This window comes from Callithrix jacchus, chromosome 7 (genome assembly GCF_049354715.1).
Source record: "Callithrix jacchus isolate 240 chromosome 7, calJac240_pri, whole genome shotgun sequence".
NCBI classification, from domain to species: Eukaryota; Metazoa; Chordata; class Mammalia; order Primates; family Cebidae; genus Callithrix; species Callithrix jacchus.
This window is the reverse complement of record NC_133508.1, coordinates 19,983,779-20,007,079: the sequence shown is the minus strand read 5'-3', so window position 1 is coordinate 20,007,079 and position 23,301 is coordinate 19,983,779. Positions and strand designations below refer to the sequence as shown.

The 23,301-nt window shown below is 35.3% G+C and overlaps 1 protein-coding gene across 3 annotated transcripts in view; it reads right to left on the bottom strand.

The window, feature by feature from the left end:
- MALRD1 (MAM and LDL receptor class A domain containing 1) overlaps window positions 1–23,301 on the bottom strand; it is a 619,714-nt gene that overhangs the window by 405,307 nt on the left and 191,106 nt on the right. For all 3 annotated transcript variants that reach the window (XR_013520422.1, XM_078332925.1, XM_078332926.1), the window contains exons 21-22: window positions 13,727–13,903; window positions 10,427–10,589 (exon numbers count right to left, since the gene is read on the bottom strand). Coding sequence is in view for 2 of the 3 variants with exons in the window: in XM_078332925.1 (XP_078189051.1) it covers window positions 10,427–10,589; window positions 13,727–13,903 (340 nt within the window). In the remaining variant the exon portion in view is untranslated. The remainder of the gene's footprint in view (window positions 1–10,426; window positions 10,590–13,726; window positions 13,904–23,301) is intronic.

Below are 23,301 nucleotides of genomic sequence, written 5' to 3'. Positions count from 1 at the left end.
CTTTGGGAGGCCGAGGCGGGTGGATCACGAGGTCAACAGATCGATACCATCCTGGTCAACATGGTGAAACCCCGTCTCTACTAAAAATACAAAAAATTAGCTGGGCATGGTGGCACGTGCCTGTAATCCCAGCTACTCAGGAGGCTGAGGCAGAATTGCCTGAACCCAGGAGGCAGAGGTTGCGGTGAGCCGAGATTGCGCCATTGCACTCCAGCCTGGGTCACAGGAGCAAAACTCCGTCTCGAAAAAAAAGAAAGGAAGGAAAGAAGGAAGGAAGAAAGGAAGGAGGGAGGGAAGGAGGGAGGGAGGGAGAGAGGGAAGGACGGAAGGAAGGAAGGAAGGAAGGAAGGAAGGAAGGAAGGAAGGAAGGAAGGAAGGAAGAAACGGGATGCCCAGAGGCTGGGAATGCTCTCCTAATATAAGGGACCAAGTCAGAGTAGAAGCATCAAAGAAGTCTTAGGCTGAAAGTAATCCTAAATAATTATGTCAGGTTCATTCAGTTTCCACATACTGAAAGGAGTTCATCCTTGAACTTGTGGCAGGGAGAATCCTGCAAGATGGGTATCATTGGTTGTCCTAGAAGAGTGATGCCCATGTAGCAGCAGGCTAGTGAGGCAGGTTAGATTACTAGTCATAGGATTCCCCGCTGGGTAAGCAATCACAAGCACATGTGTGGACTGATGGGCCAAGCAACATAAAAGCATCATGTGGATGTCTGGCTCCACATGGCAGGACTTTATCTTGGACTGATGCTACTCGATATACTCAAAAAGACATGCTAGCCATAGAAAAACTCCGGGATCAAGATGGAGAGTCCAGCACCTAGAACTACAGGTCTCTCAGTGGCGAAGGATACTTAGTGAAGCAAGACTGCTTGTATTAAAAACGTCAAAGCAACTGGCTAATAATTAAGACAAAAGAGATTCTTTTCCTATAAGTCAATAAAATAAATTGCCAGAAGAATTAAAGATATAATTGCAAAACACCAAAACGACTAAAGTAGAAATAACAGATGAATTGTGTATAAACTTGGAGCAGAGAATGTCTTTCTAGGCACAATAAAATATAAACCATAAAGAATAAGATTGGCAGACAAAACTATATACAAACTAAGAATTTTAAAACATAAAAATATAATAAATAGTAAAAAAAAAGGTCAATAAAACATTGGAAAAAAATTTTTGCAACATACATAACAGATAAAAAACATATTGGTGCTTTAAAATGTCTTGCAAATCATGATGAAAAAATGAACACTGCACACTTCAAACCAAGCCGAGGGCACAAACAGAAAACACACACACACATGCAAAATACAGTTGGACAAGGCATAAAAAACAGTGAGGTTCATTAGCACCAAAGAAATAAAAAAAAATCTATAAAATTGGATACTATTTTAACCTGTCAAATTAGAAAATTTGAAAAAGTATTTATATACTCAGTGTTGGCAAGCACATAGAAAACCAGACACCGTGATGAACTGCTTGCAAACGTGGTGAATTTTTGAGGAAAATAATTAAGACTTACCTAACATCTTAAATAATAATGAATAATGGCTAACACAAAATCCTACTATATATGGTTTTACTTTCCTTTCAGTACATGATGTGACATGTGGCAAAACTATACATTTTTCCATAGAGACTGATTAAAATTCTTTATCACCAAAAGCAACTAATAACAGTGATGACTTCAATTAGTGAATTTTGGTACATTCACTTATCTATACCTAAACATTTTCCTAAAATGATTTTTTTTTGTAGCAATAGAAAAGCTAAGAAATTCTTACCAGTATATGATCTTTACCCATAGTATTATTTTAGTTAACTTGTATTAGCCAACAAACACCAAATATAGAGCTTGGGTATCTTTAAAGACAGACATACAACAATGCGCATAGACCTGACAGACAGGTGGTTACCCGAGTGGACCACTCTTTCAGTAAGTAACACTTTCTGCTGGGTTTTACACATCTACTTATGTATATGGTTCCATGCCTAAAGTTTTCTGTTTTCACAGAGTAGGGGCTCAGGAAATACATGTCTGATGTTAAAAAAAAAAAAAAATTAAAAATATGCCTAGACAATGGAATGTATGAATCTTTTAAGCAAAAAGATGTTTGATTTGAGTAATTGATATGTCTGCATAAATCGCTATGTCACAAGATCATACTGATGTCATAAAAATGATTCATATTTCATACGGCATGTTCATTTTTTCAAGTTCTTGGCTCACTATCGGGAATCAAGTCTAATTTACCTTTCCTTGGTTTCGGGAACATGCTTTTCTTAAAACTTTTGGCGTAATTACAACAATTCTTCACAGGAGTTAGAATGTAAGTATAATGATTTCTTTTTAATGTGGTTAAAGAAAAAGCATATTTTAAGGTTATATCATGAAAATGAATTTTTAATTTTCGAATGTAATTATAACCATGATATAAAAATTATTGTTTTATTATTAAATGGTCAAAAATTCTGAGTTTTAGAAACATAAACTTATATATATTTTTATGACTATCTCCTTAAACCTTTACTTTGTATGTCAAGTATGCTACCTAACCACTCTCTCTACATCATTTTAGATATGATATGCATATTTTCAGCATAAATTTCTCTTAAATCTCATGTATGTCAAGTGACTGCAGTTAATTTTTTTTAAACATTTAGGTTCAGGGGTACGTGTGCAGGGTTTGCCACGCAGGTCAAACTCATGTCATGGGGTTTGCTGTACAGATTATTTCATCACTCAGGTAGTAACTCTGATACTCAAGTTGTTCTTTTCTGATTCTCTTCCTCCTCCCACCCTCTGCCCTCAAGTAGGTCACAGTATCTGTTGTTGCCCTCTTTGTGTCCAAGAGTTCTTATCATTCAGTTCCCAATTATAAGTGAGAACACATGGTATTTGGTTTTCTGTTCCTGAATTACAGCTTGCTAAATATGATGGTTTTCAGCTCCATCCATGTTCCCACAAAAGACATGATCTCATTTTTTAAATTAATTTTAAAAGATTATCCATCTAAAATATCTCTGAATGAAATCAAAATTAAAGTGGTTTAATTTGCTTAGGCAAAACAAATTACTGATGTATATGAAAATGCAAATAACAGGTTCTTACCTCAAGGACAATCTAAAATAAGGGCACTGTTTTGCCTATTTAGAGGGATAATTATGCTTTATGTTCAGTCCTATGGCAGTACTGCCAGAATGCTACTTGACAACAAGTATCAAAACAGTTAAAACAAAATAACTACATACTTGCTCTTGGTGTCTTGGTAAAAAAAAAAAAAAAGGCAAAGAAAAAGAAAATGACTACAGTTAATTTAAATTTCAGCTGTTTGCACCACTTTTTATTGCAGTAGAACTGTTTCTAAGGACTGGTATTTAACCATTATTTTAGATTTTAAAATCTTGATCTGTTAGAAATTATGCTGGGAGAACGTTAAGGCTTCTAAACTGGCCTAAAAAATATTGGCTTATCTTCTTACCAGAGAAAGCAATAATTCTGGTATTTACAGTCTAAGGGACTATAGCTTTGAAAATTATCACTATAGAAAAAAGCATAATATTTTCTCTTTACTGAAGCTTTTATTCACATTCATATCCAGCACTAGATACAGAATGATACACAGGGTTAATGTCATACGGACATAGTTTGCATTATTTATGTGGCTTTTTGTTTACTATGACATCAAGTCTGCACAAATGTATAATATAGATAGGAATGTAGGTGCATGAGCAGCAGTGGGGGCCGTAACTCATTTCTAACTGAAAGGTAATGATCAGTATTATGATATTTTAAAAGAAAATCTGGGTACTATTCAAGATGGTGCATATTCAAACAAATACTTTCTCGACCACCTATAAGCAAGTCCTAATATTTTAAGGAAATCCACAACATTTAAAAATATCCATCACCTCCAGGTAATCATGAGATTGTTACCTGTGTTTTTGTTTTGATCCAACAGAAAGACAAAGGTCATTTTCATTAGGCAGAAGAGATCACTGATCATGTATGTAAAAACAATTGAGAAAAAACATTGTGTCTTGTACAATAAATGAAGCAAGCCAAAGGGTACCTTGAAATGACATGTTTTTAAGGCTGTTTCAGAGTAGAGTTTTCCCTCAAAATTATTTTACAATTATAATAGTTCCTTTATGACATACAAATTTGATTATTTTATTTTATAAATTCTATTTGATCCACCAATCCCATTACTGGGTAGTTTTTATTTTTCAGACAGAGTCTAACTCTGCTGCCCAGGCTGGAGTGCAGTGGCACCATCTCGGCTCACTGGAACCTCCGCCTCCCGGGTTCTAGCTATTCTCCTGACTCAGCCTCCTGAGTAACTAGGATTACGTGTGACTAATTTTTTGCATTTTTAGGACAGTCAGGGTTGCACCAAGTTGGCCAAGCTCGTCTTGAACTCTGGACATCAGGTGATCCATCTGCCTCAGCCTCCCAAAATGCTGGGATTACAGGCGTGAGCCACCTTACCCAGCCCACAAATTTTATTTTGTTTTCTAAATGGAAGGACCTTAGAGCAATTTTTCTTTCTTCTGAAACATTTTGCCTTTTAAAAAATTAGTTATTAGATTTAGAGGAAAATGAATCTTCTCTGATAATAATTGGAATTAGGTGAGAAAGTCCCTTTTTCTTTCAGCAATACCTTCCCCACTTCTTGCCTTGAAAGCCCCTAACCATGAGATTCTAGAATCACCTAGGAAATATATTAAAAATACAAATTCCCAACTCTATACCTTGAATTTTTTTTTTTTTTTTTTTTAGAGATAAAGTGGCACTCTGTCACCCAGGCTGGAGTACAATGGCATGATCATAGCATACGATCATCTCAATTTCCTGGGCTTAAGTGATCCACCCAACTTTCCCCACTCAATGGGATTACAGGTGTGAGTGACTGCACCTGGCCTCATTTTCAGAAATTTGATCCAATGATTTAGAATCTGCATTTAAAAATGAATAAGCAAATTTATATATGAACTTCCAGTGATCCCTTATCTTCATTTTGAGAATTTTCCCCGAGAGTCCTATGAGCATAGTTAGAAATCACTGACCTAGTATACACATAGGTATTCTACTAGACATCATTTCACTGAAGTGTGAAGAACTTTATTTATCTTGAGGAGATAATTTTATACTCCTAAAAAATCTGAATATTAAACATTATTTAACCAATAGACTGGCATTTAGTGAAATAAAATGTATTTGAGGACTGAGGACTTAAAACTTTGCTGTCTTTGGCTTCCAGCAATAAAAATGAATAAATTGGGTTAAATAAAGGCTTTTCTTATGAGATAAAAAATGATCATAAATTTTATAGTGATTAGCTATGAGCCAGTTTACATTCTCCAGAAACACTGCCCGGGCAAAGAGACGTGACCAGTTAAACTAATTGTGTAGGTCAGCGTACAGAATTCTGAGATCATGTAAAATTACAAACTGAGAGGAATCATTAGACAAGACTTCCAAATATAAAATATTCTAAGCAGATTTAAATGTGAACTATAGGGCTCAGATTCCAGGTGATCCAAGTGTCTTGATTAAATAAACAAATAATAATTTGTTAAAAAATTTCTCAGCTGGGAGGGACTCACGATTTTGTCAACTGCCTCGATAGTTATTGAAGCATGAATGGGCACAAACTCATTTTGCTTCTGCTTCTGCTTTTTAAAAAAATATTAGATTATAGTTCTTTCCTCAAAATACTATGAAAAATACTTTTCTACTAAATATTCTCCTTCCCTACATAATTTTAAAAAAATAGAAACCCCAATCTAAAAAAAAACATGTAAATTGCAACTGATATGGACATTGAATGATTTTTACTTTATCTTTCCATTGCATTATAGTTGAGAGCAATATTACTATCTAAGTTGATTACAATCCTAGAAAAATCACACCAGGTGACCTCAGCTGAGCCCTGATGAGCAATATAAAGGGAGAATCCACTAACTGAACTCTGTGCTGAAAATGCCTAGGTCTACAAGAAGAGATGCCTTTTTCTAACTCATGTAAAAATAAATAAACTTGCTGCATGGAATGGTGTCACTCCCCCACAAACAAATAGAAAATAGAGATGCAATCTTAACTCTATATTACAGGGTTCACGTCAGATGTGCCACGGACAGTCCATTAAATTGTGGATGCAAAAAAAAAAAGTAGAATATCAAGTAGTCATGTCATTTTCGTGATAAAAATATGCATTTTAAGACCTTGCCTAAGACTCAACTACACAATTAAAATTTCTCTGCATATTCGTATCCTACTGTGGGTTTTCTAGATTTAAGTCTATAAAGCAAGAGAATATTTTGAAATATATTATTATGGGTTTTTTTAAACCTTATACTTGCTTATAAATAATCCTTACTTTACTTAGCCAGTAGTCTTTGTCTCCAAGAGAGCTGGGATCAGAGAAAGAGAGAAGAAAGAACTGACACAAAGCCTTCCAATTTTTAAAACTAATTTTGAGAATATTTCTGAAACAATATCCTTAAGAACCTGGCTTTAAATTTCTATAACAAGATGCCTGAGAGAGAAAAGCCATTTTAAAATTAGAAAAGTTTCCCTTCAAATATAAACAATAAAATTTGGAAAACTGAGCCTAGAATCTTACTGTAAGCTATACAGTAGGATATCTGATGCATAAGAACTATTTTTTTTTTTGATGAAAGAAAAAAATACCAAGCCTTCCTTGGCTGAGGAAAGAGCCAAGAGAGAAAAGAAGAGAAAAATGAGAGAACATATAAGTTTAGGGGCTGTTCTCTTCTCCATGATTTATTGTCATGTACAGTCCATATGTTAAATATTATATGACTATTAAGAATTTCTATTTAAAATTTAATTTTGTGTTCTGTAGCTTATAACTAAAACATCGAATATTTGAGGCTAATTAGCAACCAATTCATTCAACAAATAATGATTGAGCCCTATTATGTACTGGACGCCTGAAAATAATGCAACAAATTGGGAAATCATCTCTCCTGGGATTCCTCAGAAAATTTTCAGTCTATTGGAGGTGGTAGGGTAGGAGTAAATACAAACATATTACTACCTTCTATTACATCGACACATTGCCCCTTCTACCTTTACCACTTATGTGTGAAATTCCAGTTCACTTTTTCTTGATGGACATATAGCTTATTCATGAGATGCCATTTATTGATATCAACCACAAAAACCTTCTGAAAGTGTCCTTTGCTTTTGTGTGTGTGTGTGTGTGTGTGTGTGAGAAGCAGCCCAAGGGAAAAAAGTAAAATTTTTTAAAGCAAAAAATTTAAAAAACAAAAAACAAAATATTACATCAAAAGCTGGCACCATCTTAACAAAACAAAAACAATGACAAAAGAGAGTTCCAAAAGCAGGGAGGGAGGAAAATCAGACTAAAGAAAATAATTGGATGCTAAATATATTGCCAATCTCTTGGGTCTAAGTCTCATCTCCAGAAGGAGGCCCCAGACAGAGCAGCAGAGACACCATTAGTTTTCTTTGAAGCAGCAGCTAGAGTGTGGGGATTATGAAGTTTTCACTGTGGAGACGGATGTAAAAGGCATAAAGATTTTTACAAGATTCTTTAACATAAGAATATCTGCAATAACATTTCTCTGGATTTATCAGAATAAGAGGAAGAAAGATGGGATGTCACAGGACTTGGGCACTCACTGGAACTGTGGTCTGTGAAACAGGGGAAAGTTATTAGTTACCGAACGTCAGAAAAAGAGAAGATACCAAAATAAATGATAACAAAGAACAAAATGAGGTCACAAAATCCCTACTGAAAATAATTATTCCCATGTAAATGTGAGGAGCAAATGAACAAGAAAAAATGTAAAGAAAAGGTAAGGAAAATGACACATGAAAAAGAAGCCAGAAAAGGATGAATACTTGTGCTGGGAAGGGTAGCAGGGGGCTGACAGGGAGGTGGGGATGATTAATGAGTACAAAAAATTAGAATGAATAGGACCTATGTGACAGCACAACAGGCTATTATCGTCAATAACAACTTAACAGTACCTTTTAAAATAAAGAGAGTAACTGGATTGTAACTCAATGGATGAATGCTTGAGGGGATGGGTACCCCACTCTCCATGATGTGATTATTACATATTGCATGCACGTATCAAAGCACTTTATGTAGCCCATAAATATATACACCTACCATGTATCCACAAAAATTAAAACTAGAGGTGGGACTGAGCTGAGATTGAGCCACTGTACTCCAGCCTGAGTAGCAGAATGAGACTCCTCAAAAAAAATATTTTAATTTAAAAAAAGAGATAAGTACTTGAAAAATTGGTACTCTAGTACTCCTGTACTTGAAAGATGGGCACATTAATATTGGAAACTATAATTATCATTACTTTGTATGTCATGTCGCTTAAATTTTTTCAGTTCATAAATCCATCTGAGTCAGTACCAATACATTCGTTCTCTCTGCTTGTTATACAGCAAGGAATATCCTTCTTCTAAGGTAAAATTAATACTTCCACCTATGTCTTACATTCTGCTACCTATAAACAAGTCCTAATAAAAAACAGGCTGGGTAACTATATAACTATAAGTCATGTGTCACTTAATGATGGAAGTAAGTTTGGAGAAATGCATTGTTTTGTCTTCACCTCAACATCACAGAGCATAGTTACACAAATGAACATGGTACAATTTTTAAATTTATATAATTTTTATATGAAAAATAAAAAATCCTAGCACCATTACTAAATATAAGTCATTTCCCCTACTTGGTTTTGAGGAATGCAAGTTGATATTCCAATTGATATTGGGAAAAATTATTAAGTTCATGAAACATCTACAGAAAATGAAAGGTGAGAAGCTTATTAATTTACACATAAAAATATCATTAACAAAGTAAATAGTCATACAGTCATACAATATCTAGCTTAGAAATTTAAAAAGAATCAGAATACTGCTAAGCTAAAAACCTAAACAGAACTATGTATAAATATACACAGTCGGAATGATGGGCAGGAGAGAAATAGAAATTTAGGGAGAGGAATAGAGTTCCATTCCTCATAAGAGTATGTGAACAGAGGAAGTCTAAAGCTTTTGAATCACGAAATGACTCTATATTCTTTTATAAATATGGACTAACACCTGCAACCAGTCACTAATAAAAGTGAGAAAAGTATAGAGGAGTAATTATATGATCTTAGGACATAATAGGGTATCTCCAGGGATTTGGACTGACATTACTGAATACAAACAGCTGTTTGTCATTGTAAGACTGTCAATTCTCTTTGAGGCTTTTAGACTAGAGGCATGCAGTCACTGTGATAAAAATTAAGTTGTTACCTGGGATACATAAAGAGCAAAGTGGTAAACAACAGAAAAGTTTGGTATATAAAATACATAAACATGCTTACAACACTATAAAATATTCACGCATTTCACAAAAGTGAAAAAAATTAAAAATGGACAAAAAGCCTTAATAGTCAATACAATAAAGAAAAAATTACATTTGTCGTGCAGTTTGCTTTTCTTATCCCACCCCAGCCATGCTGGCATGGTCCTGGCTCAGGACCTTTCCCTTTGGGTTCCATTCAGAAAGAATCCCTCCATCACTAATAAACCCTTTCCTTGTTTCCATTCTGCTGTGTAGCCGAATGGCTACAGTACCTGCCACACCTTCTATTTATTGACTTACTGCCTGTCTCCCTAATGAGAGCAAACACCATCTGTTGAAGTCACTCCTTTATTTCTAGTGCCTACAAAAGGGTTCTCACACAGTAGCCACTATATTTCTTCTTTGAAGCAATTTTATAACATTGAGATAATATAACATTCACTGGAAAATCCACTAGTTGAGAACAGATTAGTAAATTGTCGAAAGAACTTACAGTGAAATGCAAATAATGCTGAATATTTAATGGCATGATTTATGGAAAAGTGGAAAACCCTTTTCATCAATGTTGAAAATCTGCATATTTACCTGTGTTCATACATGTATAACAAATACACATCAGAGTGAGAAAAAGTAGAAAAAAGTAAAGGAGAGGGGGAAGAAAGGGAGGCTGAAGAAGATGAAAAGGGAGGAGGAGGTGGCGGAGGAAATGGAAAAGAGAAGAAGGAGAAGAGAGGTTTGGGAAGGAGGAAATGCATAGATCATGTTTAAAACAACATCTTAACAGAGCTTTTAAAAGAGTGATGATATTAAATTATGCTGTTCACTTATTCATACTCTTCTCTGATTTCTATGAGATTCATGAGAGCATTCATTGCTTCTTTAATTGACACGTTTTCCATTTTGTATAAAAGAAAACACTTGGTCTTTTCAACTTAACATTCATCTTTACGACAGCATTGGCCTAGGATAAGGTGGTGGGGTCAGAAATTTGGAAGGCACTTAATACATATTTCCCGAGAGACATGTTCAAAATACGTGGTCACTTACTTTGTATGATCCACCAATGGCCTGTGGTTTTCTTCCCCGTGATGAATGCTAATCCCATTCCCAAGTCCCCACCTGAATGTGTTTGAATCTTGAAGTAAATGTATTGCGATTGGTTGATACCATTTACACAGGCTTCCTTTCTCAAAGCTGCAAACTTCCATAACTTGGACAGGGTAGAAAAAGAAAAGGGGAGCTAATAAGTCGAAATTACTATCTTCACAATCTTAATCAGCACATTCTTCCTCTTTTTATTTAATTACAGTGTAACTTTTAAACATTATTGAAATAATTAGGCAAATGGTTTGCAAAATCGCTGGAAGAGTTTCAAAGAAATCTAGGTTTATTCTAGTCCAATATTTACAGAAAGAAAACATAGGAAAAATGCATATACTAATAATCTGGTTTCATGAAGAGGTGAGATTTTAATTAGCTTCTAAAGCAGCAATTTAAGCATCTCCATTAAACACTGCCAGATTCTTTGAACTTAACAATTACATTGCTTGCACGATCTCCAAGTTTTGACCAGTCTGTTCTCCTTTTCCCAGTCTCTGAAGGGGTTATCGCAAATTCCCAACTACAGCTTAAGCAATGAGATTTCCAATAACTTTTATATTGGACCTGTCTCCTAGAAAGTTTTACAGACTCTCATAAAAATTTTATTCTAATACCACGGGAAATTACAGGGCCAGGGATTTTTAAAAATGTACAGGTTACGTGTAAAACTGTTCTCTGAATTCTCTCTCTGAATGTGTTCATGTGTCTGTCTAAAATCTTCCACTGCTGAATAAAAAACAAATATTCAATTCAGTGAAGTTCTTGCGTATACTATAGAAAACCTGGCGTGCACTCTAGCTTTTAAATGGCATTAAGAGTGGCAGCATACCACTATGACCATTTAGAAATGGGTATATGAGATATCAGTTAATATAAAATCTGAAAAGAAAACATTCAATTTTATTTATTTATTTTTTTGAGATGGAGTTTTGCTCTTGTCGCCCGGGCTGGAGTGCAGTGGTGTGATCTCAGCTCACTGCAACCTTCAACTCCCAGGTTCAAGAGATTCCCCTACCTCAGTCTCCTGAGTAGCTGGAATTCAGGCACCTGCCACCATGCCCAGCTAATTTTTGTATTTTGGGTAGAGACGGGTTTCACCAGGTCGGCCATCTTGAACTCCTGACCTCAGATGATCTGCCCACCTTGGCCTCTCAAAGCACTGGGATTACAGGCATGAGTCACAGTGCCAGGCCTAAAAAAGTGTTTTTAATCATAACATTCAGGTATATTAGTTAATCTCTGACATTAATACAGATTATATAACTATGTTTATCTTGTGAAGGGATTTAGGATTTAATATATCTCTGTTCTTCATATCATGTAAAAGATATAAACTATAGACTTCTAAAAGAACTATTGGAAAATATACAGTGTCAGTCAAACAAGATTAATAGGTTCTAGGGATGTGATGTACAACATTGTACTAGGGTCAATGGTAATGTATTGTACACTCAACATTTTGTTGACAGGGTAGATCTCATGTTACGTGTTCTTTATCATTTTATTTTTTGAGACAGGGTTTCACTCTGTCACCCAGGCCATGGTGCAGTGGCACGATCTCAGCTCTCGCTTCCAGGCTTAAGCAATTCTCCTGCCTCAGACTCCTAAGGAGCTGGGATTAAAGACACATCTGGCTATTTTGTGTACGTTTTCTTTGGTAGAGACAGGGTTTCGCCATGTTGGCCAGGCTGGTCTCCAACTCCTGGACTCAAGTGATATGCCCACCTCCCAAAGTACTGGGATTACAGGCATGAACCACTGCCTGTGGCCATGTGATGTGTTTTTATCAAAAATGTTAAAATCAATTAGAAAACCTCTATAGTTTACGAGCAGATTTGTCATAATATTTAATCTTACTAAAGGGTGAAGGACACAAGCTCTCAGTTTATTCATAAACAAAATGGTAATGAATCATTTGTATGTTTTCAAAATTGTAAAAATTCTTTGATTAAAAATAACAATAGTAGACATTCATTCAGAACATTTAAATAATTTATCAAAACTTCCCATCTAATCATAAATGACATTACTAAAATGACAAAGTTGAACTTAGAGGAAATTCGGTATTCCCTAAAGATACTCATTATGTATCATTAATTAGGTTTCATGTAAACTCTTACAAACACTACAACTTATATAAGATCATAAGGGGATTCAAATGCCTTCCCACGAGCAGGTCTGAAGATCACCACACCTTCCACTGTATTATTTTCCATCTGTGATGCATGATATAAATCCCTGGTTAGCCGGAGTTAATTACTGTCTCATCTTATGCATGAAGTGAGTCAGCTTTGATTTTATGAGTTTTTAAGTCTAGATTAGATAGTTTATTAGTGGTATATTTGTACATTAAGAAACATTTTTTTTCTGGGTAAAAAGAATAAATATGCACCTCATTCGATTTCTTAAATCATAGAATTTCTTTACAAGGTTGACATAAAACAAGAGTTTCATTGTTCTCTCTGAGTTATCTGTCTGTTTTGAGCCCTTAATATTATCAAGACACTGGAGAAATATGATGGTACAGTCAATTCACAGGCTACTCCATAAAGGGCAGGGAAGGGAACGATATTACAAAGTATTTACCCCTTCTGATCTTGTGCTTTGCTCACTCAGATACAGATTAATTTTTCTCCTCTCAGATTGCATCTTTGACTGAGAAGTCCACTTTTAAGTTAAATAACTTGCCTTTGATCCATTTAGTAAAAGCCATTGAATTGGCAGGTGCCATTGAATTGGCAGGTGAAAACCAGGACACAAGGGATAAAGGTCCCATTTGCATTAAGACAGATTTTCTCATGAATTCTGCATATTTTAATAGTACTAATGTTATATATGCATTTTGGCAATGGCAAAATTTGAATGAATTAATTAATTTGACAATACTACAAAGCTTCCTCCTCAAACATTCCCTATTTTATAGTGTGAGGAGTAGAGATTAAAGGGAATGGATGGAAAGAGCTACTAAATGCTACTCCCAGAGTCAAGTAAAGTTTGGGAAAATGATATTTTTGAATCCAAAACATTAATCTAAAGACATTTACCTGTTATTGGGCCTAGTAGAAAATGCATTCTGACTCTCCTATTACAATTTTCTGTATGAGTAACTGTTACGTTAAGGAGTTGCTCTAACTCATGTTGAAAATATCTAAATATGATACTAGGCTGTGATTACATAGAGATTACACTTGCATTTTCTTCTCTATTTTGTAGTAATATTTAAACAAAATTTAAGAATCCACCTACCACAGGATGCTTCATCTGATTTGTCAGGGTAGTCACATTTAAAATCACACTTCTGCATTTTCTCGATGCAGTGACCATCAGACCTGCAGACAAATTCACTGTCTGTGCAGTTGTGTGGAGGTAATGTTACAGGAACTGAAGTTTCTGGTGGAGTTGGGAGGTCCACTGGCAAATTACCTTGGTAAGAAATAATACACGGGCATCATTTAGCAGATTTTCTACTTCTTTAAAGATTTTACGCAACAAAGCTTTCTAAATATGCCTCACAATTAACATCATACAGAACAGTTGATAGTATTTGCTAATCTGCTAAAATAAAATTGAGGTGCTTTGTTTTAGTAACAATAAATAAATGTCTTTGATTATAAAAAATGATGAAGGTACAGATGCAAATTACTGAAAAGGCTATTCAGAGCTGACCAAATAAATGGGAGGCCCAAGACCAGGACTTACAGAATCAGCAGGAACCAAGAGAGTTTCAGATTCTGTAATTAAGAGTCACTGTAAAGATCTAAATAACTTTCTAAACTACTAGGTAAATAACCTTTGTTCTTCCACTGCTACAATAAATCTAACATCTCCTCATCTTTGTTTCACATATTTTCACATATTTAAAATTCAAGGTTTCAGGAAAGATTAAAACCCGAAATCTTCATCTAGATATTTGGAACAAGATTACAAATTCTGAAATTACTGAGGATGGAAGACATTTACAGATGTTGACTGATTTATTACTATTCAATAAATGTGTATTGATAACGTGTCTGTGCCATGTACATGGTAGATGTGGAGAATCCAAACTATGGAGGAGAAGTCAAATAGTAAATGTGAACTCAATTGAACATGGACACAAACAATCGCCACCAAATCCCAGAGTGGGTTGTGTGAGCCACTTGGGTGTTCATCCACTGTTGTTTCAGAGCAACCTCTATTTCAATCTACTCCTATATGTTAGTTGTTGAAAACCAATAGGCAATCACAAAACCAAGTTGACCTTTTTGTATTACTTGAGTTCAGTCATGAAGGGCCCTTGTGACTGGACCTCATGCCAAACAACTCGTTACAAAAAGAGCCAGGGTCCCAGACTGCACTGAAGCTCCATGAGACCTCTCCTCGTCTGCGCATGGACAAGTGGCCAACTCTGGAGCCCAGGCTGTTGCTTCCCAGTTTGGTGGTAAATCCTCCATAGTCTGGTGAGTGTAAATATATAATATATATCTCTTTCCATTCTCCCCTTCCCATTGCAATTTGCTTATTATATCATTTGCTTCTTATACCAATTTGCCTATTATATTAATTTGCTTATTATATGATTTGCTTATGTCTATATTGCCATTCACATGAGATAAACCTTATTTACCCTTCAAGGCATTCTGTGTGTGCCTTTTCTTCTCCCTTCAAATGTTTCCTGCACAGAACACAAACCAAATATGCCATCTCTGCCATTAAATAGTTTACAGTCTAGTGAACAGGTGGGCAGATATATCTTTCATTACAGTTATTTGGGATTAATTTATGGTAGAGCTATAACTCTATGGAAACAAGAATGGCATCTTTCACTCCTGCCTCCCGAGCACAATTCAAAGACCATGGTATATGGTAGGTATGCTAACAATGACAAGTGAATAAATGGATGGATGGATGAATAAAATAACAAATGGAAGATTTTACAGCCTACTGAAAGAAAACAGAGGAAAACCATATATCAGAAGGTAGTCAAAGAAGATATCTTGGCAAGCTGATGTTTAAACTGACTTCCAAAGGATGATGAGCTCATCTGACTAGGTGAAAAATAATACAAGGTCTTTACGGGCAATTAGAAAAAAACTTGTGTGAATGCATGGAAATATATTAAACTTTTTTTTATTTTAAATACTATGAGAGTTTGGCATGAGAATATCTTGCAATATGATAAGCATGCAAGTGAGTGAGTCATCAGATACAGAACTGAAGAGTAGACAGTTACCACAAAGAACCAGGTGAAATCAACTCGGGAGTCTGAAATAAACACATAAAAATGCAAAGAAATACCAAGATATGAAATTTCTACTTCGAGATATAATTTTTGGCATCAGTGTGAAGTATGAATTGTAGGTGGCTCTAGAAAAAAAGAATAAGCATTTTCTTTAATCCAGGCAACTAATAAACCAAAGCAGAGATGGTTTAGAGGAAAGAGCAAAGATCTGAGCAATATTGAACACCCAGTGTCTGGAGGACTGGGGATTTGCATGCTGTTGAGAATTTGGGGAAAGTCCAATAACTAGTACTTTTTTCTTAGCTCAAGTGTTGAGACAATTAAGAACTAAGATTTAGACAGTAGATCAAAATATCAACTTTGTATTGATATAGCTAATCCTGAAGAAAATTGCCTGTATCTGTAGACAAGTGGTCTTCTAAAATTCGAAACCCAGAAATAAGACTCCCTGTTATAACCTATGCCTTCCAGGCTTCCCTGTGCGAAACTATAGCAAGAAAGAGTTGGCCAGATTTCCCATTTCTTAGCAAGTTAATGCCAAAAAGTAAAGAGGAGGTGAGGGACCAGTAAGCATACTCAGGTAAGGTTCTTCTTGAAAACTCACTAATCCATTGTTGTTCTTCCTTCCTCTAGAAAGGAGAAGAAGACAAAGAGAGACCAGGAATGTTAGGCTACCAGATTGAGCTCAGTCGACATGAGAGACTAAGACCAAGGAAATAGTATTCTGATCCCATAGGGGTGAGTATGAAATGATTCATGCATTGTTAAGTAAATGAGCATGCTCTTCCCCAATATTAGATGTATAAGATATAGAAGAGAAGGAGTCAGTTTTTAAGGATAAGAAATATTTTCTCCCCAGGCGTGCTGGCTCACACCTGTAATCCCATCACTTTGAGAGGCTAAGGCAGGTGGATCACTTCAGCTCAGGATTTTGAGACTAGCCTGGGCAATATGGTGAAACCTCATCTCTACAGAAACAAACAATACAAAAATTAGCTGCTCATAGTGGCCTGCACCTGTAGCCCCACCCAAATGGGAGGCTGGGGTGGCAGGATCACTTGAGCTGGAAGGTTGAGGCTGCAGTGAGCCAACATCACACCACTACACTCCAGTCTGGGTGACAGAGTGAGACCCCCACCTCCACATCCCTCACCCTAAACTAGAAATAGAAAATAATCAAAATAAAATAAATGTAAAAAGAAATTTTTCTATCCTAAAACAGAAAGACAATGACAACAATACAAAAAACGCTGATCCTAACAGGTTGGGAACTTCATCCTATATCCAGTTGGATATACTCAAATCTAAGTCACTGAACAAAAATAAAAACCCAATTAGAGGTGAATGTTATTATCTTCCATAGAAATCTGACGCATCCAATGTTATAATAAAATTTCAAAAAAATTTAAAAAGAGAATCATTTTATCATTTTTGAAAGCTGATGATTTTGAAGATCTTGAAGGACAGAGTTTGAATCACAAAGAAAAATTCACTAACCATGGAGAAAAATTATTTTCAAATAAAGCTATCAGGAGATTATAAAAATCACTATGAGAGAATTTGCTGAGAACTGCAAAACATTCAATGGCCAGGTTAATGGATATTTTATATATCTCAATCAAATATATGGAAGAAATTTCTTTGAAAATCACCCTTTCAAAATGTTTAAATACAAGGTCTTAAAAATAATCTTCTAATGGCCAGTCATAGTGGTTTATGCCTGTAATCCCAGAACTTTGGGAGGCCACAGTGGGTGGATCACAAAGTCAAGAGATCAAGACCACACCAACATGGTAAAACTCCATCTCTACTAAAAATACAAAAACTAGCTGGGTGTGCCTGTAGTCTCAGCTACTTGTGAGGCTGAGGCAGGAGAATCGTTTTGACCCCAGGAGGCTGAGGTTGCAGTGAGCCAAGATCATGTCACTATATTCCATCCAGGTAACAGAGCAAGACTTCATCTTAAATAAATACATAAATCTTCTAATTTGATCACTAAATTTGTTGTGACATTTCAGGGCATAATTTACTTACATAGTTTTACTGAAAATATATAGTTAAAATTAGAAGATGTATGTAAACTTTTTATTTGTATATCCTATATCAAAAATATCATCTGGAAAGGGACCTATTTTGTCAAAGTTTCAATGAGAGTTTGTGTTTAATTAAAGCAGGATGTCATGTTCTTTCACTCTAGCACAAACTCTTTCCATATAGTCAATTACCAAGGAGGGTATTCACAATAGCAGGGAGATTTGCCAAGCCAGATACAGTTACAATGGCTACAGGTACTGTGAACAGTGTGAACCACTCTTAACAGTTCAAAGCTTTGAGTGCAGTGTGACCCAGTAATGTACCTCAGAGGGCTGAGGCAGGGAGGGAGAAGCTAAGATGGAGCATGTCAGGCTTACAGCTAAGATGGAGTCAGTTAGGCTAGCACAAGCTAGGTTATTACAGCATGTGATGAGATTTCCTTCCTCCTTAAGGCTGCATAATATTTCCATTGTATTTATATACCACATTTTGCTTATCCATTCATCTGTTAATAGACATTTGGGTTCTTCCACCTCTTAGCTTCTGTGAATAATGTAGCAACGAACAAGGGTAGGCAAATATCTCAAGATCCTGCTTTGAATTATTTTTGATATACATCTGAAAATAGGATTGCTACATCATAGGGTAATTCTATTTTTAATTTTTTGAGGAATGCTTTCCATAATGGCTGAACCACTTTATAGTCCCACCAAGAATGCACAAGAGTTTTGATTTCTCTGTATTCTCACTAATGTTATTTTTCTATTATTTAGAAAATGGCCATTCTAACGGGTATGACATGATGTCTTATTGTGGTTTTGATTTGCATTTTCCTTAACTGGCCATCTTGAGCATCTTTTCTTATGCTTGTTGGATATTGGCGTCTCTTCTTGTTCTCAGCAACCCTAAATCTGATACCCTATTCCTGTCAGCACTTACATCAGCAATTATAGTATTATGCAGAATAGTTTCACTGCTATAGAAATCCTCCATCTATTCATCCTACTCTCTCCCCTAAACAATGGCAAACACTAATGTTTTTACTATTCCATAGTTTTTTTTTTTCCAGAATGTCATATTGTCAGAATCATAGGGTGTGCAGCCTTTTCTTATTGGCTTCTTTCGCTTAGTAATACACAGGTAAATTTCCTTCATATCTCAGCATGATAGCTCATTTATTTAGCACTGAATCATATTTCATTCTGGATATGATCCAGTTTATTACTCATTTATCTACTAAAGGACATCTCAGTTGCTTCCAAGTTTTAGCAATTGTTAATAAAGCTCCTATAAACATCTATCTATATGCAGGTTTTTATGTGAATATACTCATAGGGGTAGATACCAAACCACGTGAAGGCTGGATCACATGGTAAAGCAATGTTTAATTTTAGAAGACAATGTCAAACCTTTTTAAAAGTGGCTATATTATTTTGTATTTCTACCAGCAATGAATGTGAATTCTTGTTGCTCCACATCCTTGTTGACACTTGGCATTTTAATTTGTATTTTCCTAATTATGGAAATTATTGAGATTATAAAAATTAAATAATTGTTACATTAATAAATATTTTTGATGGGAGTGTAAATTAGTTTAACCATGTGGAAGACAGTGATTCCTCAAGAATCTAGAGCCAGAAATACCATTTGACCCAGCAACCGCATTACTGGGTATATGTATACACCCAAAGGATTACAAATCATTCTACTACAAAGACACATAAACATGTATATTTACTGAAGCACCATTTACAATAGCAAAGACTTGGATCCAACCCAAATGCCCATCAATAATAGAATGGATAAAGAAAATGTGGCACATATACACCACAGAATACTATGCAGCCATGAAAAAGAATGAGTTCATATCCTTTGTAGGGACATGAAGCTGTAAACCACCATTCTCAGCAAACTTAACACAGGAACAGATAACCAAAAACCACGTTCTTATTCACAAATGGGAGTTGAACAAAGAGAACACACGGACACAGCAAGGGGAACATCACACACTGGGGTCTGTCAAAGGGTGAACAGCAAGAGCAAGGGTAGCATTAGGACAATTACTTAATGCATGCAGGGCTTAAATACTAGATGAGGGTTGATGGGTGCAGCAAATCACCATAGCACATGTATAACTATGTAACAAACCTACACATTCTGCATATGTATCCCAGAACTTACAATAAATAAATAAAATAAAATAAATAAAATATTTTAAAATACATATTTTTAAGGGGCCACTTTGGTATTTTCCTCTAGCTTATAACTTATGGTCCATACCACCTAATCTTTTTCCAATTTGATTAATTATTATTTACTTATTAATTTACAGGTTTATATTCCACATACTTCATTCTAATCCTCTGTTATTTATCTGTATGACAAATACATTCTCCTAGTCTGTGAAATGTCTTTTTTGTATGGTGTCCTTCAAAAAAATTTTTAAAAAATTAATGACCTTCTATTTATCAATATTATATTTGGCATTTCTAGGAATAAGTAGTGTTACATTTTTTAGGTTATCTGCTCTTCCATATTACTAAAACCAGCAGTAGTCTGGTCTGTTTGTGTGTGTGTGTGTGTGTGTGTGTGTGTGTGTGTGTGCCAGAGTCTCACTGTCACCCAGGCTGGAGAGCAGTGTGGCAGGGTCTCAGCTCACTGCAACTTCTGCCTCCTGGTTCAAGAGATTCTCATGCCTCAGCCTCCTCAGTAGCTGGGATTACAAGCACCCACAACCATGCCAATCTAATTTTTTGTATTTTTGGCAGAGATGGGTTTTCACAACGTTGGCCTGGCTGGTTTTGAACTCCTGACCCCAAGTGATCTACTCACCTTGGCTTCCCAAAGTGCTGGGATTACAGGAATGAGCCACTGCACTCAGCAAAAACAGTAGTCTGAACTGCACCTACAGTGCTGGTTTCAACTTAACTAAAAAATAATCCTTGGAGACAAATCCTGGATGAGTTGGATGACTTGGAAAAGAGAAAGATTAGTTCACATGAGGAAAAGTAGAAATAATTCATTTTATCTCAAAATGGTTTCAGAGAGTGACAAGTAAAAGGACAACTACTCTAAGTAATAAAAAAAAAAGGAAGGAAAAAGAGTCTATAATTCTTAATCCTATTCTCATTACTTCTTTATTTATTACTCCACTAGAATGAGGAAATTTGATACACCAAATAAGTCCAATGTCTTGCATTAAAGAGAAGAGCACTAAGAGTGCTAATTTAGAAAAACGTTTCTCCCTCTGGAGCTGAACTCTGCAATTGGTGGTGGTTGTAACTAGGAAGATGGAGTTGCAGCTGATTTCATAGGTTCTGTGATGTGGAAGTAAAACAAACTCCAGAAACATGATCAGGCCAATACTTCATGTGTGACTGAGGCATGACAAAAATGTAAGATTCTTGACGGGCTCTCTGGTCCTCACACATTGTTTACACTTTCCTCTAAGGGACATGCGGTCAACTCATTTAGCCTTGCAAAGACTTAGAAGAGTATTTTCTAAAGTATCACATTCTTAACTCATATGATGCTAGCAATGACTATGCAGTATATGGAAAGAGAAAGAGACAGAGAGAGAGAGAGAGAGAGAGAGAGAGAGAGAGAGAGAGAGAGAGAGAGAGAGAGAGAGAGAGAGAGAGAGAGTTCTCCTGTCTCTTCTTCTTTTTATAAGAACACTAATCCCATCATGAGAACACCATCCTCATGACCTAATCTAATCCAAATTACCTCTCAAAGGCTCTGCTTCCAAACACCATTTCATTGGGGATTAAGGTTTCAGTATATAAATTGTGGGGTGGGGAGAATATTCAGCTCATTGCAAAGCTTATAGGGTTTTGTTGACCTATAATTGCTTAGAATAAGGCTAAAGTTGGTAGCAATGATATATTTAAAGTCTCTTTAAACAAAGAACATTAAATGATTTGCAGATAAAACAAAAACTGAAAAGATGAAATGCATATGACTGATGTTTGCACTAAGAAGTAGAGGTTAGTCTGGTTTCATCTGGTCTTTTACATCCCTGAGCCACAGGGGAACCAAACTACCTGTACCTGTGTTATGTGTAAGATTTCATAAATAGATGTTGCAGGCTCTGAATGAACTCAGTGATCTAACTCCTCACTCTGTGAATTCAGTGCAACCAAATACAATAAACTTTAGGCTACACTAATATAATCTCTTTGGTATAATAGATTTTCCAACTTGTTTTATACTAGACTTCCCTCACTACACCCATTCCCACATTGATAATCAAGCAAATGAAACAGATATTTTAACATCCCCAGTCCCTGACAAATTATTACCTTTAGACACATTATCACTGAATGAAGTGCTTGACTAATAAGAATCACGGTACTTTATATCTATCTTTAGGTAGCATGTGTATGTTTTCCCTGTGAATTTTGAAGTTAAGAAATATATTTAATGTAAAAATCTAAAAGCATACTTGAAGCTAAAACAGTCTCTTTAGAAAATTTAAAATTTTGAAATAGCTTTAGCTTTTGGGAGACATAATATTTTTTTTTTCTATTTCATTTAGTATTATAACTTAGAGTTATACTCACAATCTAAAAGAATGACATTTATTATGATTGTATTGAGGGGTCTGTATTAGATCTATTTTCTAGGAGAAAAGCCTTTCTGAAAACATTGGTACTGTTTGGATATGATTTTAACAACTGTGTTATAACTGTTTCCACAAATTATGCACTGATATTTTTTTCTGCCTCCAGTAACAAATCAACAATGTTTAAAATACTTTTGTTTTATAACATGGATTTAATGACATTTTCCATCTTTACAGATATTCTTTTATATTTGAATGGAACTGCAAATGACTGAAGTAGCAGCTCTAAAATTTCCAAGCTGAAAACTAACCATTTAGACAACCTTCTCCATGTTTAACATTTAGCATTTCTCTCAATAAAGAGAGAATGTAAAACAATGTGAAAGTTTTAACTTTAAAATCAGTTAAGTGAATAATTTTCCAATTTTAGTTTATAGGAACACAATAAAGCTGTTACGTTGAACATATCACAGACTTTGGCCAAATTTTTCTTTCCTATATATAGGCTAAATCACTTTACAGACCACACCAAGAAGCTAAAACCATAATATTTAAGATGGAAAATACTAAGGCTCAAATTTCTTTATTTTTGCCTTGACATCTTATAATAAACTGCAAATATTTCCAGTAATTTGGTATTTTCTTCTGAGTTTATACCACCTTTAGAAAAATACAAAAGAAAGGCATATTTCAAAACACAGTGCTTTCATGTAATTATAATGAATATGCCAAACAGTACACTATTAGAAGATGAAAAGCTGCAGGTGATATCTTAAAAGTCAAGTCAATAGTATTTACACTGTTCCCCTTGCCTTTGGATTCACACTGAAACAAACATTCATCTCTGCAGAATAAAGAGAGACTTGAACACCATTTGTAAATAAAGCTGGTGAGACATTGAGGCTAATGAGAGAGGATGCCAAAAATCGACTCAACCCAGTTCAACAACAACAACAAAACAAATTCAATGTGTAAGGGGTGGGGGAGACATCATAAAAG